The 27,854-nt window shown below is 45.5% G+C and overlaps 1 protein-coding gene across 9 annotated transcripts in view; it reads left to right on the forward strand.

The window, feature by feature from the left end:
- Positions 1-27,854, forward strand: part of zzef1 (zinc finger, ZZ-type with EF hand domain 1) — a 315,777-nt gene that overhangs the window by 248,922 nt on the left and 39,001 nt on the right. For 8 of the 9 annotated variants that reach the window (XM_069884994.1, XM_069884997.1, XM_069884995.1 and 5 more), the window contains 5 exons: positions 4,572-4,931; positions 5,383-5,526; positions 8,785-8,953; positions 14,826-14,924; positions 19,984-20,149. In XM_069884994.1, coding sequence (XP_069741095.1) covers positions 4,572-4,931; positions 5,383-5,526; positions 8,785-8,953; positions 14,826-14,924; positions 19,984-20,149 — 938 coding nt within the window. Of the gene's footprint in view, positions 1-4,571; positions 4,932-5,382; positions 5,527-8,784; positions 8,954-14,825; positions 14,925-19,983; positions 20,150-26,727; positions 26,884-27,854 lie in introns of all 9 variants that reach the window. The other variant, XR_011340087.1, reaches the window with a different exon arrangement.

Raw genomic sequence — 27,854 nt, forward strand, 5'->3', positions numbered from 1 at the left:
TGGATCTCTTCACCCTCCTCAACCCTAAGGAAACTGAATCCATTTTCACTTCTCAACTGAAAGCTGCATCCCAGGAAATATCCTGCTAACTCTGCTCTGCACTCTCTCCAGTATTTCCTGCAGTTAAAATAAGTACAACAGAATGATCTGTGATTAAGTAGAGTGCAAATATTGATCAGCAATTGACCACTCTTTCTGCATCACTGCCACGTTTGTTACCAATGTCGGTACCTGTCCCATTGGAGGACAAGCTAATGGACTGTGTTCTGTGCTCATGAGTGTTCCAGTTTCATCATGTGGTTACTGCGACACAGGGTTGAAAAGGCAAGATGTCAACTGAAAAACAGCCAGCATTTAGCATCAGAATGTGTCCATGATGATGTTCTAAATGTTGGCATAAAGCAACATCAATCACAAACCTACCAGTGTGGTTTGGAAAGAAGAGGGTATGCCAGGAGATCTCAGAAGCTGTAGTCATGACCACCTTCAAGAAAGGAGACAGATACAATTCCACTAACTGTAGTCTACAACAGGGAAAGCCATCATAAGGATAGCAGTCTGAAAGCTACTCCATGAATTGTGATGTGGATTCAGCACAACTAACCTGATTTTCACCACGCGACATCCATGGGAAAATGCGAGAAGCAGCATCAATCACTCTACTTGTCCTTTTTTGACCGAGCAAAAACTCTCAGTACTTGGGATTGGAACTGAGTTGGTGACTACTCATACTAGCTCAGGCAGCGATTCCAATAGGTGTGCTTGGTCCATGATTTTTACTGCATTCTGACAGAGTTTAATTTTACCTTCGGTCTTCAGCGCATTGAATTAGTTCTAACGTACCATTGGATCGAGGCCGATGTGTGAGCTAATGACTTTCAGCTGCCCTTTATCCATTAATATCAGTGGATAATACAAATTAGCGATTCGGAAATGTTTACTGAGGAGAATTCTAAGTTTTTCTGTCATGCAGAAAGACCTGCCTTCAGTTTTTCAGAGTATGACTTTTGTTCTTGGAAAGATGTAACCTCCAACTAGTCTATCAGTTTCCTTCATAATTTGAAACAATTGGATCAAACATGGATCCTACTGAATTTGAGAATGTGACCTTTGGAGATGAGATTCTACACTGGTCAGCATGGTTGGGGTAGCGGTCAGCACAACGCTGGTACCGCACCAGTGATCGGGACTGGGGTTCCAATTCCACGCTGTCTGTAAGGAGTTTGTACATTCTCCCTGTGTCTGCATGGGTTTTCTCTGGGGGCTCCAGTTTCCTCCCTCCATTCAAAACCTATCGGGGGTGTAGCATGTAAATTGAGCAGCACGGGCTCGTGGTCCAAAGTGGCCTGTTACCGTGCTGTATGTCTAAACCAAAAAAAATGTTCACCAAGGTCAATGCTTCAATCTTTGGGTAAAAATAAAATACTACAGATACTGGAAATGTGGAATAAAACCAGAAAATGCAAGAAGTACTTACTAAGTCTGGCAGCATCTTTAGAAAGTGAATTGAACATTTCAGGTCATTGGTGCTGATGAAAGATCTGTTGGCCTAAAACTGAAAACAGTCCAAGCTGTGGTTTAAACACTGTTTAGAATAGCTGCAGCATGTCCTCCATCCTCTTGCTCTTCTCCTTCACCACCTTTATTGCCTATTTGCTACATACCTCTCATATTCTAAAGATCAGTGGCATGGTATCCAAGGTTTCCAAAGGCCTCTATTAATTGAAACTTCATTTAACTTAGAGGGCCACTTGTTTTCTATTACCACAGTTAAACACCTTTGCCATGTTGTGTTGTTCATAATATTTTGATGTTTTCAGTTTTTAGATTTTTAGAAATATAATCATTATGTAATCACTGTGATAAAATTTGTACCTGTTTATTATTGGCTAGAAGCATTACATTTCTCTATGCTCTTGACCAGTAGCATTAATCCTTTACTGAAATAAACTTGACTGCAGAGTTTTAATTTTGGTGTAGAAATATATTCCTGTAAAGTTTATGAGAGGCGTCTTGGTCAGCATGGCTGCGTCGGATAACAGCTCCTGTTTCCTTGTTGGGTTTATGAGTGGTGTCAGCTCACTGTCCAAATGATTTGAATCCTAAGTCTTTCTCCATAGATCGACAGTTTCCCACTTTTAAATATCTATCAAGTTCCTTGTGCAATGCTGAATCACCATTTTAGATTAGTCTTGCAAATCCATGTCACCATTACCTTTTGTTGCCGCTACTTCTTTTGCCGACCATCTTAAATCTGCTCTCTCTGTCCATTTTCATAATTTTGCACCTGCCATTTTTCTGCTTCACCTCTGCAGCAGGGCGAATATCCAAATTTCTTAAGCCTCTCAGCCTAGCTGAAGTCTTTCTTCACTGGTCTCCTAATTTTCCTCTGCGCCCTCTCCAAAGCTTTGACGTGCCCTCTAAAGCACAGTGAGTGAAGCAGTGCACAGAACTAATTCAGTTCCAACCGTTGTTATTCCAAGAAACTGAATGTGATTATCTTTTAATTTAATAGACACCATACAGTAACAGGCCCTTCCGACCTGTGCTGCCCCAAATACACTCATGTGACCAATTGACCTACTAAAACCATGCATCTTTGGAACATAGGAGAAAACCGGACCACCCAGAGGAAATTCACGCAGATATGGGGACAATGTACGAGCTGCCTTACAGGCAGTGCCAGATTCGATCCCGGGTCACTGGTGCTTTAATAATGTTATGGTCAGCTACGCTGACCACCATGGCAACACTTTATAGATTTCATTTTCTTTTGTCCCAAAAGATCTCTCTATACTGAGATTTCATTAAAAACTAAATGTGTGCAGAAGAACAAATAATGAGTCAAAACCTCCAAGTTGTATGGTGATATTTTGAAACTGTTTAAATACCAGTAGATGGAATAGAACTAACTACTACTTGTTACCATTGATAATGATCATGACATTAATGACTTTATATTAAATACTTTCTGATTCATCAATGCCTTTCCAGGGCAAGCCTCTGGGTGACTCTAACTCTGTCAGATTTAACTGTGCATAGAGAAAACACTCAGCTATGTCAAAGCTGCAAAGCACGAGTCCTCATGCAGTAGAGTCTGAAAGTAAACTTGCAGGTTGAATCAATAGTGAAGAAGGCAAATGCAATGCCGGTGTCCATTTCAGGAGTAATATTCTGTAAGAGCTGGGATGTGATGTTGAAGCTTTATCAGGCACTAGTGAAACTTCTCTTGGATTCAAAGGAGGTTCACAAGGATGATTCTGGGAATGAAAGGGGAGTGTTTGACAGCTTTTGTTCTGGGCTTGTTGGAATTTAGAAGAATGAGGGAGATCTCACTGAAACAGTTTGAATGTTAAAGTCATCGACAGGAGAGATGTAGAAAAGTTGTTTCCCATGGTGGGACAGTCTTGGACAAGTGAGCACACTTTTAAGATTGAAAGGTGTCTGCTTAGGACAGAGATGTGGAGGAATTTCCTCAGCCAGAGGGCAGTAAATCTGTGGAATTGGAGGCCAAGTCATTGGGTGTTTTTAAGGCAGATATTGATAGGTTTTTAATCAGCCAGGGCATCAAAGGTTATGGGGAGAAGGCTGGGCAGTGGGGCTAAATGGCAAAATGGATCAGCTTATGATTAAATGGTGGGGCAGACTTGATGGATTGAATAGCCTACAACAGCTTCTGTCTTCTGGTCTTAATAGGACTGCAGCCATAATTCTAGAGTGTGCCTCTCCATCACCATCCCAAGAGCACTTTGAATTAAGCAGCAATCACACCCTCTCCCAGTTCTAGCTGGAATCTGCAGATGAATCCATCACAGTGCACACTTTTGGTCCTGATTATTTAAGAACAAATATACTGACACTGGGGGACACTCCAAAAATCATTCACTCACTTCTGAGATGAGTGAGGTGAAACACTTTGTGTGGCTGCCTGCTTTTGCTCATACCTCGATGAAGGGCTCCAGCCTGAAACGTTGGTCATGTACCTGCCTCCGATGGTTCCTGTGGAACTGCTGAGTTTCTCCAGCACTTTTGTATATTTTCTGGGATGAGTGAGTCATCTAATTGCATCTGACTAAATAAATTAGAGCTGAATTCTCAGAAGAATATTGGGTGATCTTGGTGAAACATATCCTGGTGGGGGGGGGGGGTGGGTGGAAGAGTGGTGGTGTGGGATGAGCATGACAGGATAGATGTTGAGATCGGGGAATTGAAACCAAGGGGCTCCATCACAGAAGAGGATGGGGGACTGGGTCACTCAGCTGTGCTCACATTGACTGAGGGGGCCAAGAGTGGTCAGCTCCTGATCCCATTATCTTGAGCTCTGAAATCTCCAAATTGACTTCTTCATTGGATTGAAAATAAAGACACGATTGTTAAAATAAATACTTGGGCATTTGGGAAAATTTGACCTTGGCTTATTTTGTTTTCAATGCTAAACAGAAAACCTTTGGTCACTAAGGTACTTGTAATATAAATTCTGAATAGTTAAGCATGAACTCGTGGTGAATGCCCACAACTTCAGATTGGTTGTGTGCGTGGGTGAATTTAACAGGTTCTCTTTTTCTACGCAGTCCAAGCCCTTGCGTTATGAGAAGGCAGTGGAAGAGACCAACCCTGTTTCGCAGAAGCTCATAACCAGTACAGAAGGTGACCTGCAGCTCAGTTTTGCGAAACAGCGGCGCACTAAAAGCTCCATGCTGCTGCACAGGGAACTGGACTCACGCAGCAAGAGGGCAGTGCGCGACTACCTGTTCAAGGTCAACGAAGCCATCTCCATTCTATACGCCAGGCACGTGCTTGCCTCCCTTTTGGCCAACTGGCCAAGTGGAGTGGCAATCACAGAGGAAGTGTTGGGGCTCAGTTGTCCATCTCACATGGCCTACATACTTGACCTGCTCATGCAGCTGGAGGAGAAGCCCGTGTGGGAAAAGGTTGGTGCTGGGGATTGATGCTGCAAACTTTACAAAGCAGTGATTACTAAAGCAGAATGAGAGATGATGATTATATATGAAAGTTCAATGTATAGATGCAATGAAAGTCTTAATTGCTGCGCTTCATAGTCACCAACTCAGTAAGAGCATGCTGCAGATTCTATCACTCATTCCTTTGGGAACTATGAATGTAAGGGTTCACAGGCATTAGGGAGGCTGTATGCACCCTATTTGTTGTTCGTGTGGGACACGGACATGGACTTCCCAAAGATGTCCATAAAGGCTGCTGGCAGTGAGAATAAACTGCAGTGTTTGTACTGTAAGTGGGGTTCAGCTTGTAAGTAAACTGACCCACTTTCCTGTCCCTCGTCTTCCTGATCCTAAACCTTGTTCTGAATCATTATCTCATGCTACTCGTGGTAATTTTCTGATCCTCCACTGTGTTTGTCAGATTCTGAACAGGGTGTTGATCGGATGCAGCAAGAACATCGTGGGATCCTTAGCGGTGACAGCCTGTCAGTTTATGGAGGAGCCAGGAATGGATGTCCAGATGCGAGAGTCCAAGCACCCCTACGACAATCATACCACTATGGAGGTTTGTATCACAAGTGAAAAGCTTTTCTGGTGTGAACTGTGATATGAAGCATGCGCAATATTTTTACCCAGAGGAGATAGTTCCAGATCAGGAAGGCATAGATTTAAGGTGAAATTGGAGGGTTTCAAAAGGTCTGATGAGCAATGTTTTTACTTGGGGGTGATCCATATCTGGATGAGTTGCCAGAGGAAGCGATAGAAAAGGGTACAATAATAACAGGTTTATGGATAGGAAGGTCTTGGAAGAATAGGAACCAAATGTAGGGAAAGAAGACTGGCCCAGAATGCCAACTTGGTCAGCATGGGCAAGTTGGGCCAAAGGGCCTGTTCTGTCCTATAAACCTGGTTCAGAGAGGAAAAAAACCCACTGTTTCTGCATGTTAACCTAGAATATAGCACACATATTATAGATCTTTAGGATGTTCTGAGATGTTTGGCAACCTGTGAATTAGTTTGAAGTATAGTTGTCAATTATCTGCCAGTAATTTTATTCAAGTCACACTGACCAAATGCCAGTAGGGTCTGACAGTAGCCATCACTATTAGCAAGTGACTGGTCCATTGCATATCCATGCTTGTTACCACATTAAATAGGCCATCCCACCTTTGATTCAATGTGCTCATGGCTGATGTATGCTGGCCTCCTCTGTGTGAGTTCCCTATTACCCTCAGTTTCTCAATCTTTCAAGAATATTATCTACCTCGACTTCAAACACTTCTAATGAGACAGTCCCAGGAGGAGAGAAATCCAGAGATTCACCACCCTTTGCAGGGAGAATTTTCGACCCACAGGTGATCCCTGCATAATGGTGGGGGGTAGGCTGTTTACCATCCCAGAGTAGTCCATTGTGCAAAGCTGCATCTTCTGCATACACACAAAGGAATAAGAGTTGAAAATCAAATTGATGCAAATTCCATGACAGCAAATTTTTATGGTGTTTCAGAATTTTGGTCATGATTTGTGAATTCACTAAGGAAGAATTTCCATGACCTGAACTACTATAACATGGGAATTGCAAGTACCTCAGTTTTAAATGAGCCGTCCCTTATCCTGGAGCTGATGAGCTTCCTTAGGATCCTATAAGGTTACATTCTTGTAAACTGTAAAGAACATGGATACAAACTGTATAGCCTTTATGTGGATAGCTCCTCCATCACAGCGTCTAAGGCTGGTGAATGCCATCTGGGCTGCCTCCAGTAGAACTAGCTCCTTTATTGGACCAAAGCAGTCTGCGATCAGAAAGATACAACTGAGGAGAATAGAAAATGTAATTTGGTCAAACAGTAGTCCTACAGCACAGAATCAGGCTCACAGATAGAGCTTGTCCATGCAGAGCAGTATCCTCCTGCTTTAGTCCCATATGCCCATATTAGGCCCGGACCCCTCCCATCCATGTACTGTAGTTATTCAAATGTAGCTGCCTCCATCACTTTTCCTGGCAGCTTGTTCCATGTGCCCTGAGTGAAGAACTGTCCCCTCACCTCCCTTCTAAATTCAAACCTTTGAATACATCTTCTGTACCCTTTCCAACTTTTTAATATTTCTCCTGTAGCTAGATAACCAGAGGAGCACCCAATATTCTAAGTGTGGCCTTGCTAATGTCTTGTATAGCTTCTACGTGACATCCTGTATTCAGTGCCCTGACAGGTGAAGACAAGTGTTCTAAATGTTTTCTTCACCACGCTGTCTACCTGTGTTGCCATCACGTACAGTACCTGCGCCCTAAGACCCTCTGCTCCACAGCACACTTTAGGGGCCTGCCATTACTGAGTAATCCCTGCCCAAATGCAGCACCTCTCACTTCTCCAACTTGAACTACACCTGCCATTCCTTATCCCAGTTCCCATCTAATCTAGATTCTGTTGCAAACCCAGCTAACCTTCTTCACTGTCCACATTAGCACATATTTTTGTGTCATCAGCAAACTTGCCTTGCCACAAACAACCTTGACAATGTCATTTATGTACATCACAAAAAACAAGGGTCCTTGTACCAAACCCAGGGGTACACCACTGGTCACGGTCCTCTAGTCTGAAAACCTATCACTAACTCTCGTCACTAAACTACTTTTTTCCATAGGCTAATTCACCTCCTATCCAGTGTGCCCTAACCTTCCATTTGAACCTACCATGTTTGTTCTTGTGTCACACATTTTAGTAAAATCCTTGCCTTATCATTTCAAAAAATCCTATTAAGTTCGTGAGGCACAATTTCCCATGTTGGCTCTCATCTGCCCCTGGCCGTCCAAATGTTGATTTTCTCAGAATGATTTTTGGCAATTTCCTGACCAGGGACATCAGAGTGAGTTCCTTGCCATTTCAGCCCTTCACCCTCCTGGGAATATGTTCAACCTGGACCTTCCTCATCACTCTCTTACACCACTCCCATTTAGCAGTTGGTCTAACATTTGCATTGAGTTAACTATTGCTGCTTCCTGTCTAGTCATGTTGAATTAGCCTTGCCCTAATTTAAGATTCTAACTCCTTTTCCATAATGATCTTAAAGCTTGAAATGCTGGTCACTGGTCCTAAAGTGTTCCCCTACTGATACCTCCTCCATTACTTTCTGCCTTATATTCCCCAGTACACAGTCCACAACTACCCTTTCACCAGTCAGCCAATCCATGTGCTGCTGGACAAGACACACTTCATAAGGTTCACCCCATCCAATCCACTGCACTGTGACATTCCCAGTCAATGTTGGGGAAGCCAAATCATTTTTAATAATACCTTTGCTACTTTTCCCATGACTGATGGCCCAGAGTATGCACTCATGAAGGCAATTGAAGTGATTATGACCTTTTTGGTTCCTGATTTTCACCCACGCTGCCTCACATAATGGTTCTCTGGCCTTACCTTCACTACTGTGATATAGTCTAACTAACGTTGCAAGCTTCCCCCTCCCCCCATCCCCACCTTCACCTCTCTTCCCTTGGTTCCGATCACACGGCGTCCTGGAAGATCGAACTGCCTGTCATGGTCCTCCTTTTAACCTCATCTCCGTTAGGCAAGAAAACAGCAGGTGGAATTTAATGTAAGGGTAAATAAAATGATCCATTTTGGGGACATTTCTCGGGAAGAATAGCAAGTTGAATATTTTTAGATGTGAGCAGCAAGTTGAATCAAAGTTCCTTGGACTCAGAAGCAAATATCGAATAAGCCATTATAGCAAATTAAGGCTCATTGATCTTCTTGGTTGTTTTGATAATCCTCTGTATTGAATAATGTCCCTAATAACAGCTTTTTTTTAAAAACTCCAGGACAAAGTTCACATCCCTGGTGCCATTTACCTGTCTGTGAAATTTGATCCTCATTGTGTGTCTGAGGATGGCTGTGATGAGTTATTGATGTCCAGCAGCAGTGACTACAAGCAGGATCGACACACCTTCAGTGGATCTTCTCATAAGTGGATCGACTTTGACATTCCAGGTAGAATTTTCATGTTGTCTGTCAGTCACTCTCTTCAGTCCAAATGCTTTGGTTGGGGTGCAGAATGTAACCAAATAAAGCATAGATGATTCTGATGGCCTGACCAGCATTTTTAGTCATTATTGGAAAAATGCATTTCATGTACAATCATCATTTTGGGGCAATATAATTTTGCAAACTAATAATGAGTTTTTATTGAATTTTCCTGTTAATTTGCTTGGATAAATGGTTTTAGAGCACACTGATTTTTATCATAGCCTAAGTTGAGAAAATTCTGTCATCTTTTACCTGCAGCTTCCATGTATTAATCCTGACAGGGGTACAATTCGTTGAACACCCTTGCGTCATACCTTTTTGCAAGCAGCGCGGACAGAGAGAATCTGTGAAATCAATGGTGGAAAGTCTGCTGCATCAGTTGATGCAGGCTTGATTCACTTGGTGTTCCCCTCCAGAGTAATTTAGGGTTTGGAGTCGCCTGAATTCACAGATTTTAGATCCAATTAAAGGGCAATTAAAATGAGAGAAATGTTTCTTTGTCTATATCCTGGTGGGACTCTGGGACATTCTTAGTAGGTCCGGACAAATTGAGCCAGCGTGATGGCAGGTAGAAATGACCAGTTCTGATAGAAACCAAGAGTGAGTTATCTAAAGTTGGAGAATTCTCAAGACTTCGAGGCCGTCAGACGGAGGATGGAGTGATGTTCGAGTGTAACATTGCAGGAGGCCATGCTCTGATAGGTCAAAAAGGAGTGGGATGATGAATTTAAAATGGCTGACAACAGGAAGCTCACACCTACTTGGGTGTGGTGGGTGCGTGGAATGGGCTGGTGGCCACGGTAGTGGAGGCAGATACAATAGGGTCCTTTAAGAGACTTTTGGATAGGTACATGGAGCTTAGAAAAATAGAGGGGTATGGGAAAACCTAGTAATTTCTTAGGTAGGGATATGTTCAGCACAACTTTATGGGCTGAAGGGCCTATTTTGGGCTGTGAGTTTTCTATGTTCTCTGTTCTGCTCCTGTGATTTAATGCAGGTACTGAGTAAAGCAGTAGCCCTTTGTGCCGTTTAGCTTCACTATTGTAGAGGAGGACAAGTTGCAAACACCAAATGCAATCCACTAGATTGGAAGAAGTGCTGGTGAATTACTGCTTCACCTGGAGGAACTGTTTGGAACCCCAGAAGATGTGAAGGGAGGTATTGTATCCCCTCTGATTGCATAGGATTGTTCTTAGAACAAGCAGGGTCAGAAGAGCGATGTGGAGACTCGCAGAGGAGCAGTGACTCGCGAAACCCGGAAGGGGAGGAGAAGGTGATGCGTGAACTGCTGGCAGAAATCGTGAAGGATGATCCTCCTCGGCTCGGTCTGTTGAGGTGGAAGCTGCAGTCCAAGGGAACTCTGCGCTTGTTCTGACCCGGGGAAGGGGCGAGAACAGAGGTGTGGGAAATAGATGTAAAGGACTGAAGGAATTCCAATGAGAAAATCAGAGCTTAAATTCTAAATGAGATTTTTGATGCTGTTTTCCCCAGCAGAAGTATGATATGTGAGGCAAGGTGATTGATCTAGATACACCCTCTTAAATTAGTTGTGTGATTTGTGAGGCAAGGTCATTGGTCTAGATCCAACCTTTTAAGCGAGTTGTGTGCACCCTAAATTGCCTGTGCCTGTATTAAGGGTGTTCACCTGGCATCTTGTACTGCTCTAGTCTTTCCTCTCTCTTTAGGTGAGTGTTAGGGCAGCGCAGATGACCTGACTTCAGAAGAAGAATTTGGAGGCAGCAGAGGCAGGGTAGTCATATTATTTTCTTGTGAAAATAATACTCCTGCCCAATCTCCTTCTCTCAATGAACTCACGAGCAGCTGAGATGTGGATGGAAATCAGAGTACCCCGGATACACACCACAGTGATGTGGTTAGCACAGCAGTTAGTGCCAGCGAAGCCAGTTCAAATCATCCTCTGTCTATAAGGAGTTTGTACGTTCTCCCCGCCGAGACTACATGGGTTTCCTCCAGGTTCTCTGGTTTCCTTCCATATTTCAAAGGTACAGGGTTAGTAGGTTAATTGTTCCCAAGGGTACATTTGGGCAGCACTGGTTCATGAGCCAGAAGGGCCTGTTACCATGCTGTATCTATAAATTTTTAAATATAATTTAATAAACACCCACTGGCTTAGATGAACCTGAATGACTGGAGGTGTGTATCAGCAACCCTAACAGCTGTGTCTTTGAGCCATGATAAACGTGAAATGAACTATTAAACTTGTCGTGGAGTTTTATGTAATCGTAATTACAAATTCTGGGTCAGTTATGTCAGATATTGCCACTTGTAATGGCCTGGTGCCCTGCAAAACAAAATAAACATTTTCAGCACCCAGCTACGACTCTCCTCTACATAACAACCCTGGCCAATTATCATCACTTTGTCCAAAACATCGTGTCAAAATAAATTCTCAGCAACCCTTCATGCTGCCCGAGAGTGTTTGAGCTGTTTTTTTCCTAGTATTCCCACAATATCTCCTGGGCTACTTCAGAGTCCAATATCTGCAGGCCATGTTAGTGCAGCCTCGAATATGCCAGATCATGACTGCCCTAGACCAAGGCTTCCCAAACTTTTTACCTCACAGAACCCTTTTTGGGAGCACTTGGAAATCGTGGAACCCCAATTGTCAATTCCAGTTTAAAAGACTTGGTATATACACGATTCTCCACATTGAAATCGTTTGTTGCCTTTGATTTACATTTAGTGGGATGAGTGAAATTGTTTCTTGCCCTCACAGATTCTCTTAACATTGGGGACAATATTAGATAGCTGTATCCTTACACCAGGAGCAGCATCAAGTCGATTTCTGTATTTTGTTTTCGTTGCTGCAAGATACAAAAATCCAGTCGTGGAAAATGGTAATAGGCAAAGCACAGCAGATTTGACCAAAGACGGATAGTCTTCACTCAGGCTAATCCAGAACTTAGTGGAAAATCTTTAAATCTTTGCTGCAACTGAAAATTGGATGTAACGTTGATTAGGTTTTCATATTCTTATACTGATAAATCGTGTGGGCCTTTCCAGCAAGGCAATTTAATAAATTATCCTGTAAGAAGCTTCAGTCGTATTTTCATTCTCTGTCTTTGCTCTCTCTACGGTTTCCATCATAAAACCTTTACAGGTTCCAAGTGAATCTAGTTTTCTTTTAAAGAAGATCACATCCCTATCTTTGTGCTGGGGATAATTTGTTTCCAGGTGTCTTTTTAATTTTTGTTAGGGCCAAAGAACTGTTAAGACAGAATTTTACCACATAAAACACATTGTGCATCTTTATTCCCACCTGAGGTGAATCCAAGTGACAAATAATTTTTGTCATATCTTCATTGATTTCGTCTTGATTTTTCTGATTATAGCCATCATGGCAGAATCTTCATGAAAAAATGGTGGCACCTCAGAACTTTCTTCAGATGAATTATCCTGTCTCCTAGTTTCATTTTTGATCCAACGATCCTTGATAGTTAATATTGCACACGTGAAATATCTTTTAAAAAATACCAGGTTCACACCAAAATAAATCCGATTCTCATTGGTTGAAAATGATGCACAGGCCTGATGCCTGCACTGCTGACGTCAGGCCTCATGACGTCATTTTGTTTTCTTAGGGTGGAGGCAACTGTTTGCAACTGCTGCGTAAATAAAGTGAATTAAAGGTAGAGGTTAAAAGTAATTTAAAGCAAAGCAGGTTGAAAGGTAGATAGTTATAACTTTCAGTCATTTCTTCTGTGGAACCCATTTTGGGGAATGCTGCCCTAGAGGGACTTGTGAACCCAACATTAATCAACCCAGGTCTCTAGATAACCGGTCATGGAGACTTAGAAACAGGCTCTTCGGCCCAACACTTCTGTACTGAACATGTTGTCCACCTAAGTGTGTCCTATTTGTTTGCGCTGGTCTATATACCTTTAACCCTTTCATATCCTTGTTCTTGAACAAATATAATTTAAATGGCGAATTTGTTCTCATTTACTCTGGTAGCTTATTCCATATACCCATCACCCTCTGCATGGAAAAAAGTTCCCCCATGGGTGGGAGATGGCAAATCTCTCACCGTCTCACTGTAAACCTAAGCCCTCTAGTCTCTCCCACCCTGGGATGAAGCCTTTGTCACCTCATCAATTTCCCTCATGGTTTTGTTTACCCCTGAGGTTACCCCTCAGTGTTTAAAGGTCAAGCCTATCCAGCCTTTCATTGCAACTCAAGCCCTCCATTCTGCTGTGAAACTTCTTATGCACCATTTCCTCTTGAATGACTTTCCTCTTGCAAGCATACCAGAACTGGACGCAGTATTCCAAATGTGGCCTTACCAATGCCTTGTGCAGGTGTAACATGAAAAAAAATGGCAACACAAACAGAGCTGCGGTCCGGTGCTAATGTCAACAGCGTCATACAATCTTTGAATGGCCTGTTAAAGGAGCCAACTGTGTTTTTATTTAAAATCAGCAACCGTGGGGTCTGTGCCCTAGTGGGCAGCATCTATGTTAGCAGTGGTCTTGAGGGGTTGCAGACAGTGGGGGAGCAGTGGACTGGCACTGGGCACCCAGAAATGGGAAGAAACACTCCCCATTGAGAAGGAGAGGCAGAGGAAACCCTGCAGGAGGATGACCCCTGCTGGCACCGGCCCAGTGAGGGGCTCAGCGACTGAAGGACCCACACAGGCTGTATCTACTGGAGACTAGCTCATGGGAACCAGGTATTGGAACCAGGATTCAAGAGGGAGCTGAGGGCAAGAAGGGCTCCCTGAGGGCCTCAGGTGCTGAAGACTTTCTGATCGTATCAAAGGTTTGGATCTGGAGCTAACTAGTAGAACAGGAGTCATGCGGCTACAGAACCCACGGACGCTCAGTGATGCTGATGGGACTCTCTTTTACTTCTCTTACTGAAAGGGGCGGCAGACATTGCTAATGGTGACTCTTTGTCTTCCTTACAGCGGACGAAAGGAAATTTTGTGTAATAGTAAATTTTCTATTTTATTGCATGACAATAAAAAAGTATCTTGAACTCCCAGCTCCTGTACTCGGTGGCCTGATCGATGAAAGCACGAGTGCCAAGCATGCCTTCACCACCCTGTCTATCAATGGCCACAATTTTAAGAAATCTTGTTACCTGTACCCATAGGTTCATTAATATAATTGAAATAGAGATCCAGCATGAGAACAGGCACTTTCAGCCCATGACCTCGGGCACCCAAAACACCCATGAGAACATTTAACCTGCAAATCCCATACATCATTAGAACAGTGGGAGGAAACTGGAGCACCCAGAGGAAACCCATGCAGATATGGAGTGAACATACCAACTTCTTACAGACAGCACGGGTTTAAACCCAGGTCGCTGGTGCTTAAAAGGACTGCGCATGTCACTAAATTTTTCCAACTAATCCAAGAAACATAGCCACCTTTGGAAACTAGACTCTTACAAAAACACAACTTAATTTAGATCTCAACTGTATATCTCCAAGAGGGAAAAGAGCAGGTAGTGGTGACGCCTTGCAGTTCTAATGTGCTCCTATATAACCCTGAACTGATATGTTGAGAGTTTTTATGTTTTCCTCATCACCGCAGAGGTGCTCCAGTTCCCCGCCATATCCCAAAGGTGTGTTGCTTGAATGTGAATTAGCTGCAGTAAATTACCCAGAGGGTAGGTAAGGAATTGGAGGGAGGTCAAGGAGCATCGAAGAGAGAGTAAGTTATAAGTGGAGAGTGGGATTGCTCTGAGAGTAGAAGTACACTCAATGGATTCAATGGTTCGGTACTATTTATTTTCACATCTTGCAACAGCACCATATTTTTAGAAGAATTTTAGCTCTCACATGGACGTTTTCTTTGATTTCTTCCAGGCGATACACTATATTACCGATTTACATCCGATCTTGACACCAATGATTGGGGTTACAAATTCACAGTGACAGGAGGTCACCGTGGGCGGTTCTTGACTGGTGAGTCCGTACAGACGGTGGGAGGCATGGGAAGTGGATGAGTGCAGGTGGTGTGGATGGAAAATTGTAATGGAAATGTGTGAATTAAAAACTATTATTTTGAATTTACCATAGACAGATGTTCCTTTGTAAGCAATAATGAGGTTTGTTAATTCGTAACAAAGGTGGATTCGTGCAGGAGGCGTTGTGAATGGGAACTGGAGCAGTGTAGGAGACAGTGTGGATGGGAAATGAAGCAGTGCAGGAACCTGTGTTGATGGGAAGTGGAGCTGTGCAGGAGGTGGTGTGGATGGGAAGTAGAGCATTGCAGATGGGAAGTAGAGCAAGTTCAGGAGATGGTTTGGATGGGAAGTGGAGCAGTGCAGGAGGTGGTGTGGATGGGAAGTGGAGCAGTGCAGGCGGTGGTGTGGATGGGAAATGGAGCAGTTCAGGAGGTGGTGTGGATGGCAAATGGAGCAGTGCAGATGGGAAGTAGTGCACTGAAGGAGAAGGTATGGATGGGAAGTGGAGCAGTGCAAGAGGTGGTGTGGATCAGAAGGGGAGCAGTGCAGGAGGTGTTGTGGATGATGGTGGGAGCAGTGCAGGAGGTGTTGTGGAATGGAAGTGGAGCAGTGCAGGAGATGGTGTGGATAGGTAGTGGAGCCGTGCAGGAGGTGATGTGGATGGGAAGTGGAGCAGTGCAGGAACTGGTGTGATGGGAAGTGGAGCAGTTCAGGAGATGGTGTGGATGGGAAGTGGAGCAGTGCAGATGGGAAGTAGAGCAGTGGTGGAGACGGTGTGTATGGGGTGGAGCAGTGCAGGAGGTGGTGTGGACGGGAAGTGGAGCTGTGCAGGAGGTGGAGTGGATGGGAAGTAGAGGAGTGCAGGAGATTTTCTGGATGGGAAGTGGAGCAGTGCAGGAGATGGTCTGGATGGGAAGTGGAGCATTTCAGAAGGTGGTGTGGATGGGAAGTGGAGCAGTGCTGGAAGGGGTGTGGATGGGAAGTAGAGCAGTGAAGATGGGAAGAAGAGCAGTGCAGGAAGCAGTGTGGATGGGAAGTGGAGCAGTGCAAATGGGAAGTGGAGCAGTGAAGGAGGTGGTATGGATGGGATGTGGAGCAGTGCAGGAGATGGTATGAATGGGAAGTGGAGTAGTGCAGATTGGAAGTAGAGCAGAGCGGGAGATGGCATGGATGGGAAGGGGAGCAGTGCAGATGGGATATCAAGCAGTGCAGGAGGCGGTGTGGATGGGAAGTGGAGCAGTGCAGCAGGCGGTGTGGATGGGAAGTGGAGCAGTGCAGCAGGCGGTGTGGATGCGAAGTGGAGCAGTGCAGGAGGTGTTGTGGGTGGGAAGTAGAGCAGTGCAGTTGGGAAGTAGAGTAGTGCAGGAGATGTAGCGGATGGGAAGTGGAGCAGTGCAAGAGTTGGTGTGGAATGGAAGTTGAGCAATGCAGGAGGTGGTGTGGAATGGAAGTGGAGCAATGCAGGAGATGTTTTAGGTGGGTGGTGCAGCAGTGCAGATGGAAACTAGGAGCAGTGCAGGTGGCAGTGTGAACGGGAAGTGGAGCCGTGCAGGAGGCGGTATGGATGGGAAGTGGAGCAGTGCAGGTGATGGTGTGGATTGGAAGTGGAGCAGTGGAGGACGTGGTGTGGATGGGACATGGAGCAGTGAAGATGGGCAGTAGAGCAATGCAGGAAGCAGTGTGGATGGGAAGTGGAGCAGTGCAAATGGGAAGTGGAGCAGTGCAGGAGATGGTATGAATGGGAAGTGGAGCAGTGCAGATGGGAAGTAGAGCAGTGGTGGAGGCGGTGTGTATGGAAAGTGGAGCAGTGTAGGAGGTGGTGTGTATGGAAAGTGGAGCAGTGCAGGAGGTGGTGTGGATGGGAAGTGGAGCTGTGCAGGAGGTGGTGTGTATGAGAAGTAGAGCAATGAAGATGGGAAGTAGAGGAGTGCAGGAGATTTTCTGGATGGGAAGTGGAGCTGTGCAGGAGATGGTCTGGATGGGACGTGGAGCAGTGCAGGAGATGGTATGAATGGGAAGTGGAGTAGTGCAGATTGGAAGTAGAGCAGTGCAGGAGATGGCGTGGATGGGAAGTGGAGCAGTGCAGGAGGTGATGTGGTTGGAAGTGGAGCAGTGCAGGAGGTGGTATGGATGGGACGTGGAGCTGTGCAGGAGATGGTATGAATGGGAAGTGGAGTAGTGCAGATTGGAAGTAGAGTAGTGCAGGAGATGGCGTGGATGGGAAGTGGAGCAGTGCAGGAGGTGGTGTGGATGGGAAGTGGGGCAGTGCAGATGGGAAATCGAGCAGTGGAGATGGCGGTGTGGAATGGAAGTGGAGCAGTGCAGGAACTGGTTTGGATGGGAAGTGGAGCACTGCAGCAGATGGTATGAATGGGAAGTGGAGTAGTGCAGATTGGAAGTAGAGCAGTGCAGGAGATGGCGTGAATGGGAAGTGGAGCAGTGCAGGAGGTGGTGTGGATGGGAAGTGGAGCAGTGCAGATGGGAAGTGGAGCAGTGCAGGAGGTGGTGTGGATGGGAAGTGGAGCAGTGCAGATGGGAAGTGGAACAGTGCAGGAGATGGTGTGAATGGGACATGGAGCAGTGCAGGAGGTGGTGGAGATGATGATGGGAGCAGTGCAGGAAGTGGTGTGGATGATGATGGGAGCAGTGCAGGAGGTGGTGTGAATGGGACATGGAGCAGTGCAGGAGGTGGTGGAGATGATGATGGGAGCTGTGCAGGAGGTGGTGTGGATGGGAAGTGGAGCACTGCAGCAGATGGTATGAATGGGAAGTGGAGTAGTGCAGATTGGAAGTACAGCAGTGCAGGAGATGGCGTGAAAGGGAAGTGGAGCAGTGCAGAAGGTGGTGTGGATGGGAAGTGGAGCAGTGTAGATGGGAAGTGGAACAGTGCAGGAGATGGTGTGAATGGGACATGGAGCAGTGCAGGTGGTGGTGGAGATGATGATGGGAGCAGTGCAGGAGATGGTGTGGATGATAATGGGAGCAGTGCAGGAGGTGTTGTGGAATGGAAGTGGTGCAGTGCAGATGGTAAGTTGAGCAGTGCTGGAGGCGGTGTGGATGGGAAGTGGAGCAGTGCAGGAGGCGGTGTCGATTGGAGTGGAGCAGTGCAGGAGGTGGTGTGGAATGGAAGTGGAGCTGTGCCGGAGGTGGTGTGGTTGGGAAGTAGAGCAGTGCGGATGAGAAGTAGAGCAGTGCCGATGAGAAGTAGAGCAGTGCCTGAGATGGTGTGGATGGGAAGTGGAGCAGTGCTAGAGGTGGTGTGTTTGGGAAGTGGAGCTGTGCAGCAGTTGGTATGGATGGAAGTGGACCGATGCAGTAGATGATTTGATGGGGAGTGGAGCAGTGCAAGAGGTAGTGTGGATGGGAAATGGAGCAGTGCAGGAAGTGGTGTGGTTGGGAAGTGGAGCAGAACAGGAGGCGGTGTGGATGGAAAGTGGAGCACTGCATGAGGTGGTGTGGATGGGACTTAGTGCAGTGCAGAATGGAAGTGGAGGAGTGCAGGAGGTGGTGTAGATAGGAAGTGCAGCAGTGCAGGAGGTGGTATGGATGGGAAGTGGAGCAGCGCAGGAACCTGTGTCGATGGGAAGTGGAGCTGTGTAGGAGATGGTGTGGATGGGAAGTAAAGCATTGCAGATGGAAGGAGAGCAAGTTCAGGAGATGGTTTGGATGCGAAGTGGAGCAGTGCAGGAGGTGGTGTGGATGGGAAGTGGAGCACTGCAGGCGGTGGTGTGGATTGGAAATGGAGCAGTTCAGGAGGTGGTGTGGATGGCAATTGGAGCAGTGCAGATGTGAAGTAGTGGAGTGATGGAGAAGGTGTCGATGGGAAGTGGCGCAGTGCAGGAGGTGGTGTGGATCAGAAGGGGAGCAGTGCAGGAGGTGGTGTGGAATGTAAGTGGTGTAGTGCAAGAGGTGGTGTGGAATGGAAATGGAGCAGTGCAAATGGGTAGTAGAGCAGTGCAAGTGATGGTGTGAATGGGAAGTGGAGCAGTGCAGGAGGTGGTGTGGATGGGATGTGGAGCAGTGCCAGAGGTGCTGTGTTTGGAAAGTGGAGCAGTGCAGGAGTTGGTATGGAAGGGAAGTGGAGCAGTGCAGGTGTTGGTGTGGATGGGAAGTGGAGCAGTGCAGATGGGAAGTTGAGCAGTGGAGGAGGCAGTGTGGATGGAAAGTGGAGCAGTGCAGGTGATGGTGTGGATGGGAAGTAGAGCATTGCAGATGGGAAGGAGAGCAAGTTCAGGAGATGGTGTGAATGGGAAGTGGAGCAGTGCAGGAGGTGGTGTGGATGGGAAGTGGAGCAGTGCATTTGGGAAGTAGAGCTGTGGAGGATGCAGTGTGGATGGGAAGTAGAGCAGTGTAGCAGACCGTGTGAATGTGAAGTAGAGCAGTGCAGGAGGCGGTGTGGATGTGAAGTGGAGCAGTGCAGGAGGTGGTGTGGATGGGAAATAGAGCAGTGCATGAGGTGGTGTGGATCCGAAGTCAACAATGGGGTATGCTAATATACCATACTTTTATCATTAATTTTATTTGCTTTATTTTGTAACATGTTATAATAGAGGTACACAGGATTATGAGAGACACTGTTAAAGTCGACAGCTGGATCCTGGGCATGAACCGCCAACACTAAATAGAAGGGATGAAAGTTTTGGGGAGAAATCAGTGGTCAGTTTTGTTCCAGATTTGTGGGTGCTTTGAAAGCCAGGGGTGGTGGTGGAGGTTAAACGTTAGGGGCATTTAAGAGTCTCTTAGACAGACACATGGTTGGAAGGAAAGTGGAAGTTTAAATGGTAGGAAGGGCTTTGCTTTTCTTGTTAGGAATTTTTAGGTCCGCACATCGAAGGCCGTAGGACCTGTACTGTTCAGTGTTCTATGGTTATTCATGTATCTTCTTTTGAATTTGGTTGAATCTCTTTCCTTTTACCTTCTTCATCCTGCTGCACCACATTGCAGTTGTGTGTTAACACTGGTAGCACAGTGCAGGCGAACATTTCCAGTTCGGGGATGAAAGTTTCTTTTGCTTGTCCATTCTCAGCTTGTTCTGATGGTCCTCTTTCCTCTCCAAGGGTTTGAGATACTCAAGCAAATGCTTTCGGAGGAGAGGATTCTCCCACATCTTCCACTGGCTGAAATTTGGGAGTGGCAAGTGGGCGCAGCTTGTCAGCAGACCGGTCATCAACGACTAAAAACAATTCACCTGCTTTTGAAGATATTACAGTGCACCTCTCACAGGTACAGCCTCATTTTCAAGCAGAGTAGCTCAGTCATGTGTGTATTCCTTAGATGTTAAAATTGTGGCAGTGTTAGCTTTGATTAAATATAACAAAGCGAGTTCAACACAATTGTATTAACTTTGAAAAGCATGTGCTCTGTAACATGAGAAGGCCGAAGGGCCTGAACTGTGCTGTATGGTTCTGGGTAAACTACAACAGGGTCTTTCTGCAAGAAAACCCATGGACCGATGGGTACAAGCCTTTTTCCAGGGGTTAGCTTCCCATTCATTCTACAGCCTGTTCATGACTATTCACATGACCTGTTATCTGCGGACTTCAGTAAATCATCAAGCATGAGTTTTGAGAACAGCACGGCCTTGGTTCTCATGTCTTGTAGCTGTGCTACTAAAGGAAATCATTTTCTTCAGCAGACTCAAGTATTTTCCAATAAAAAATGTTCTTTTTAAGCTTTGCTGCTGAAATTTATAGGAAGGAAAAAAGCAAATCTGTACAATCTATGCTGTAATCTATCAGCAGAATTTCAATGCTCTGTTTCAAAATAATTATTATTGGTCATTATTTGGAAGTGGGAGGAAGACCAGTGAATTATCTCCGCTAGGAAGGGAACACCCTTCAAGTTCATGAGTTAGCTTGAGTCTTGGGACACTAACTCCCTATCTTCATCTTGATAAAGGGAATTGACCAGAAATGTTGACTTAACCATTTCTACCCATGTCTGACGTGCTGAGTTCCTCCGGCAGTTTTCCTTTTGCCCAGGATTCAAGCAGCTGCACAATTTCTCTGATTTATTTCTTCTGCTGCGGTCTGCTTGGGGCAGGACATATGACTTCAATCAAGGTATCATCTTTACACACACCCGCCAAACTCTTTCTGTCCGCAGGAGATGTTTACATTCACGAGTCTCAACAACCCCCGATGAGTCTTTCGTCTTTGTTCCACGACGTGCGTGCAGACTTCCCTGTCCCTGTGAGGGCTTGCATGTAGAGAGCTTAGGTGTAGCGGTGTTGAGGTGCAAGCCTTATTGGGAGCAGGATGTTAAGTAGTTCAGACAAGTGTAAGGAATGAAACAGGCAGATGTCTGAATAAAAAGGTGGAGGGTTGGAGGGCAAGGAAGGGGGGAAGAGAGGGAAAGGGTGGAAGAGGAAGGGGGGGAGAGGAAAGAAGGGCTAAAGAAAGGGAGGAGGCTGTTGACCTGTAGTTCTCAACCTTTTACTTTCCACTCACATCCCACTTTAAGTAATCCCTATGCCATCGGTGCTCAGTGATTAGTAAAGGATTGCTTAAGGTGGTATGTGAATGGGAAGGGAAGGGTGAGAATCACTGCTCTAGACCCAATTGTGGCAGAAATATTTTGCTTGAGAAAAATTGTCATTGGCCCATTTCCTTTGGAGTTTTGAAACCGTGCACATAACGAGTCAATTAGGGATGATTAAAACAGTGGTTTTCAAACTTTTTATTTCCACCCACATACCACCTTAAGCAATCCCTTACTAATCACAGAGCACCTATGGCATAGGGCATACTTATGTGAATGGAAAGAAAAAGAACCTTTTTCTACTGAGTGGTTGGGGGTGGCGGGGGGGAGTCAGAAATAGGAAGGGAGTAGTCTATAGGCCCCAAAATAGCAGATAAGCAGTCAGATCTTGGAATGGTGCAGGAAATAGGGTTGTTGTTATGGGTGACTTCAACTTCCCTAATATTATCTGCTACTTCCTGACTGCAAGAGGGATAGATGGAGCTGAATTTGTTAGGTGTATGCAAGAAGGATTCCTAACATTGTGGACCGGGCAACAATAGGAGAAGCCATTTTGGATCTGGTTCTGGGTAATGAATGTAGTCAGGTGGTGGGTCTCTCAGTGAGGGAGCATTTTGGTGAGAGTGACCACAACTCCCTTAGCTTCAACATAGCCATGGAAAAGGATAGAAACAGTTAATCTGGGAAAATGTTTAACTGGGGAAGGGCTAATGATGAAGGGATGAGGCAGGAACTAGCGAGAGTAAATTGAAAACATGTTTAAGGGTGAAAGCACAGAAGTAATGTGGAGGAAGTTTAGGGACCACGTTCTAGGTTCAGGATAGGTTTGTCCCACTGACACAAGGAAATGATGGTCGGAAAATGGAGCCGTGGCTGATGAAATAGGTGAGGCAGCAAATCAAGAGGAAGTTGGAAGCGTATATTAGATATAGGAAGCAGGAAACAGGAAGAGCTCATGGTATGTGGTAGCCAGGAAGAAGCTTAAGAAAGGACTTAGGAGAGCTCGAAGGGGGCATGAGAAGGCCTTGGAATGTAGGATTAAGGAGAACCCCAAGGCAATCTATGAGTATGTGAAGAACAGAAGGATTACGAGAATGAAGGTGGGGCCGCTAAAGGATAAAGGAGGCAACGTACCTGGAGACAGAGGAGGTTGGGGAGGTCCTAAATGAATACTTTACTTTACTTTGGATCTGGGGACTTGTCAATCTTAACGTTTTTAAGAATATCCAACACTTCTTCCAATGACCAGGACTCAAGCCTGTTCTATTCCGACTTCACAGTGATAAGTCCCCAGATCCATACATGATATATCCCAGGCTGCTGTGGGAAGTGAAAGAAGAGATACCTGAGGCAGAATCTTTGAGTCCTCTTTGGCCGTAGGAGAGGTGCCGGAGGATTGGAGAATGGCTAATGTAGTCCCCTTGCTTAAAAAAGGTAGTAGGGAGAATCCTGGGAATTATAGACCAGTGAGTCTTACATCAGTGGTGGGTAAACTAATGGAGAGGATTCTTAAGGGTAGGATCTATGAGCATTTGGAGAAGTACAGTCTGTTCAAGGATAGTCAGCATGGCTTTTTGAGGCAGCAACAAAAGAAATTGATGAGGGTAGGGTGGTAGATGTGGTCGACATAGATTTTAGCAAGCCATTGACAAAGTCTCCTATGAGAGACTTACTCAGAAAGTCATGAGGCATGGGATCAGTGAACCTTGGCTGTGGGGATAAAAAATTGGCTTTTAGGAAGAAAGCAGAGAGTAGTAGTGGAAGGAAAGTATTCTGCCTGGAGGTCGGTGACTAGTGGAGTGCCGCAGTAATCTGTTCTGGGACCCCTGCTCTGTGATTTTTTATAAACGACCTGGATGAAGAGGCGGAAGGATGGGTCAGTAAGTTTGCAGATGACACCAAGATTGGAGAAGTTGTAGATGGAGCTGAAGGTTTTCGAAGGTTACAAGAGGATATAGACAGGATGCAGAGTTGGGCGGAAAAGTGGCAGATGAATTTCAATCTGGATAAATGCAGTGCTACATTTTGGAAGGATAAACCAGAAGACTGAGTACAAGGTTAATGGTCAGTTAGTTATGAGTGTGGATGAATAGAGGGACCTTGATGTTCAAATCCATACATCCCTCAAGGTCGCCACACAGGTTGATAGGATAGTTAAGAAGGCCTATCAGATGCTGGGCTTCATTAATAGGGGGAATTGAGTTCAAGAGTAGAGAGGTCATTTTGCAACTCTACAAATTTTTGATGAGACCACACTTAGAGTAATGCATTCAGTTCTGGTCACCTCATTATGTGGAAGCTATGGAGAGGGTGCAGAGGAGATTTACTGGGATGTTGCCTGGTTTGGAAATTAAGTCTTATGAGGCAAGTTAACAGAGCTGGGACATTTCTCTTTGGAGCATAGAAGGATGAGAGGAGACTTGATAGTTGTCTACAAGATTATGAGAGACATAGATCGGGTGGACAGCCAGCACCTTTTTCCCAGGGAAGGATCAACAAACATCAGGGGATATTTGTACAAAGTGTAGGGAGAGGTGTTTAGGGGAGACATCAGGGGTAAGTTTTATACACAGAGTTGTGAATGTCTTACCGGGTGGGTATGGTGGTGGAGGCTGAAACATTAGGGGCATTTAACAGACTCTTAGACAAACACATGGATGGAAGAAAACAGAGGGTTACAGAGTAATGAGAGCTTAGCATTTTTTAGGGAATATATGGGTCAGCACAACATCAAGGACTGAAGGGCCAGTACTGTGCTGTGGTGTTCTAAATTAATTTTGCTAAGGAAAATGGGGAGTCCATTGAGCCTCCTGTGCAAGGATGTCTATGATTCTACTAATGTACTTTCAAATGATCTGCCCAAGTGATATTAAATTTCTTGTCTAATTCCTGCTTTGACTTCTGTTCGTTCATGGTATGTTGATGCTGAAGGTAAGCCCAACTTTTACTACCTGATCCCAGCAACTAAAAAGGTGGTGAGACACCACCCTGATCTGCAACATTCCATGTGGTGAGTGTCTTCCCACGATGCTGGTATGTTTAACGAAATGTAGGAGTAAGGTAATGGACAAATACAATACTATCTAAGGAATTTGGGTCACTGCCTTATGAGAACACCCCAGCACGCAATTAACATGAGAGTGGAAATATTGCCAGATTTTATTCAGAGGCAAGTCCTGACAATGGACTGCGAATAATATTCTGTCCTACTATTTTGAGAATCTAAATTCAATTCAAAGCAGCTTGGAGATAAAAAGTAACAATGCATCTTGTCAGGTTGACAAGAAAAGCCTTCAGGGCTTTTCTTAAGCCTTTCAAGGAATACTTATCCAAAAGGGCGTGGTAATGACTTTTGTGCCATCCCAAAATCTTTGGCTTGGCTTCGCGGACGAAGATTTATGGAGGGGGTAAAAAGTCCACGTCAGCTGCAGGCTCGTTTGTGGCTGACCAGTCCGATGCGGGACAGGCAGACACGATTGCAGCGGTTGCAAGGGAAAATTGGTGGGTTGGGGTTGGGTGTTGGGTTTTTCCTCCTTTGCCTTTTGTCAGTGAGGTGGGCTCTGCGGTCTTCTTCAAAGGAGGCTGCTGCCCGCCAAACTGTGAGGCGCCAAGATGCACGGTTTGAGGCGTTATCAGCCCACTGGCGGTGGTCAATGTGGCAGGCACCAAGAGATTTCTTTAGGCAGTCCTTGTACCTTTTCTTTGGTGCACCTCTGTCACGGTGGCCAGTGGAGAGCTCGCCATATAATACGATCTTGGGAAGGCGATGGTCCTCCATTCTGGAGACGTGACCCATCCAGCGCAGCTGGATCTTCAGCAGCGTGGACTCGATGTTGACTGTTAACTGCTCTCTGAAGTGATTCAGCAAGCCTTTTTTGTTCTCAACCTCCTTCAGTGTTCCCAGGGAAATGGGAGATAAGCAACCAAATGTTCAGCCCTGCACATGCCCCAAGTGGTTGAAGTTCTCTCGGTGATCTTCCTCATCATCCAAAGCAAAATAACCAAATGTTCAGCCCTGCACACGCCCCAAGTGGTTGAAGTTCTCTCGGTGATCTTCCTCGTCATCCAAAGCAAAATAACCAAATGTTCAGCCCTGCACACGCCCCAAGTGGTTGAAGTTCTCTCGGTGATCTTCCTCGTCATCCAAAGCAAAATAGAAGGCTTGGTCACTCTATGAGTTGAGCCACTGCTTTGCAGCCCCAGACACCCAGGACTTGTAAGTCCTTTTTGTGTCTGTTCTCCCCATGACCCTGCCTGGGTGCTTCGCTTCCTCCCATACCTTAAAGTTGTGAACAGTGATAGGCATTAACTGCTGTAAACTGCCTTGAGTTCATCACTGGTCAAATTGGTGGGAAGAATAGGGATGTGAGAATCAGGATTCATGTAAAATTTGATGCTTAATGGTTGGCGTAGACTCAAACCTTCTTCTACGACTTAGCGATATTCTTTTCAGCTGCCCAGGATACTACTACAATTTGCTTTTACTTGCCACCAGGCTGTGCTCTTGGATTAGGAATCTCTGGGTAATGTTAGTTTCAATTCAAAAACAATGAGCCGTTGGAGGAACTCAGCAAGTCAGGCAACATCTGTGGGTGGAAATGGTCAGTCTGCTTTTCAGGTCGGGACCTTTCATCGAGATGAAAGAAAAAGATGTGTGATGTTTCTAATATGAAGGAGAAAGAAGCTGGGGAGTGACCAAGAGATGATCGGGTATTGGACAGAAGGTGGGAGGTGGAGAGACCACTATGGCCAGGAGTAGTTAGAAGATTAAGTACAGGAGTAAATTGTTGTTCGTCCTTCGTAGTCGAAGATGACCATGACTTCAAAATCAAATGGGAGATTGGCAGCTGTGGGTCTGGAGGTGACTTTTGAGGCCAATCCAGGCCCTGAAGGCTCTCCCACATGTGGGACACAAGTGGGTGGGTGCTGTCGTGGCAGTGGATGCTTCTTGGGCCTTGCGCACAGCACGCTTTCATTGCGCCTTGGTGATGTTCCTGACTTCAGCTGCACGGGTTCCTGTGGTGATCTTGATAGCCAACTGGATGGTTGAGGGCAAGCTTCTCCCACGTGTTGATGTCGACACTGTTAGGTCTGCTTTGTTCATGAATGAGTGAGTCAAACACCAGACTGAGTCGAAATCAAGGTTCTTTGTTCTTTATTGCCAGATTGTAACACTTGCAACTAACAGTGTTAGTTGGAGAAGGCGCATTCTGTCGTTATCAGCAAGTGGTGTTTTTTATATATCTTAGGATACGTACTTAGTAAATTATCATACCATGACATTGTCCAATGAATAAACTGTTGCTATCCTTCTCTGCTAGTTTCCTGCACATCAATTTGTCATCCCCACTCTTATCTTGAGAGTACAAGGTTACAACTGCATCTTGTTACGGCCCAGCACTGGGTGACTCCTTCTACATTCCCAGCTCATGATGTTTTTACCTAACAATACCCAGGCCTGTGAAGGACACTTTGAGGTAGTCTTTATAACGTTTCTTCTGCCACCCCCCCCCCCCCCCACCCCCGACTGAGCGCTTGCCCTGGCAGTTCTCCGTAAAGCAGCTGCTTAGACAATTGGCTGTCTGGCATTCTGACCACATGTCCAGCCCACCTGGCTTGGGCTTTCAACAGGAGGGTGTAGACCCTGCAGAGCCCAGCACATTCCAAGATTTCTGTGTCGGGGGAAGTAAAGAAGAGGTGGAAACAGTGGAACCAAATTGAGGGGGGTGGGGTGGTGGTTTACCTCAGGTTGGGTACAGTTTATGTTTGGACTCTCCCTGACAGTGGATGAGGTTGAAAATAAACATATTTGGCAGGAAGCTCTGGTGTGGGTCCACAAACAGAGTGCCTGTGTTTGGTGAAGTTGTCACCCAGTCTGTGTTCGATCTCACAGATGTAGAGGCCACGTTGAGTACACCGGATGCAGATGGTCAGATTGGACGAGGTGCCTCACCTTGGAGATCTGTCCGTGGCCCTGGTTGGAGGTGAAGTTACAGGGACCAGGTTTTGCACTTCCTGTAGTTATGGCAGAAGTGGCCTCAGGAGTATGGATAGGTGGGTAGGGTGGGAAGAGCTGAACCTCATTTCCGTATGTTTATTTCATTAGCCCTGAACATAGCTCTCATGTTTGGAGCCAGTTGCCAGTTATTTGAAAGTGGCAACAGATAGGTGAGGCGAAGAGAGCATATGGCATGCGTGCCTTCATAAGGCATGGAACAGAAAATGAAATTGAACACCTGGTGTCCAAATTTACAAAACACAGGTCAGACTGCATTTGAAGTGTCGTGTGCAGTTCTGGTCACTATGTTATAGGAAGGATATGGTTGAATTGTGCATTTGAAGTGTCGTGTGCAGTTCTGGTCACTATGTTATAGGAAGGATATGGTTGAATTGGAGAGAGTGGAAAAGTCATACACCAGGATCTTGGCAGAATTGGAGGACTTTAATT

The sequence above is a fragment of the Narcine bancroftii genome, chromosome 6 (genome assembly GCF_036971445.1).
Source record: "Narcine bancroftii isolate sNarBan1 chromosome 6, sNarBan1.hap1, whole genome shotgun sequence".
NCBI classification, from domain to species: Eukaryota; Metazoa; Chordata; class Chondrichthyes; order Torpediniformes; family Narcinidae; genus Narcine; species Narcine bancroftii.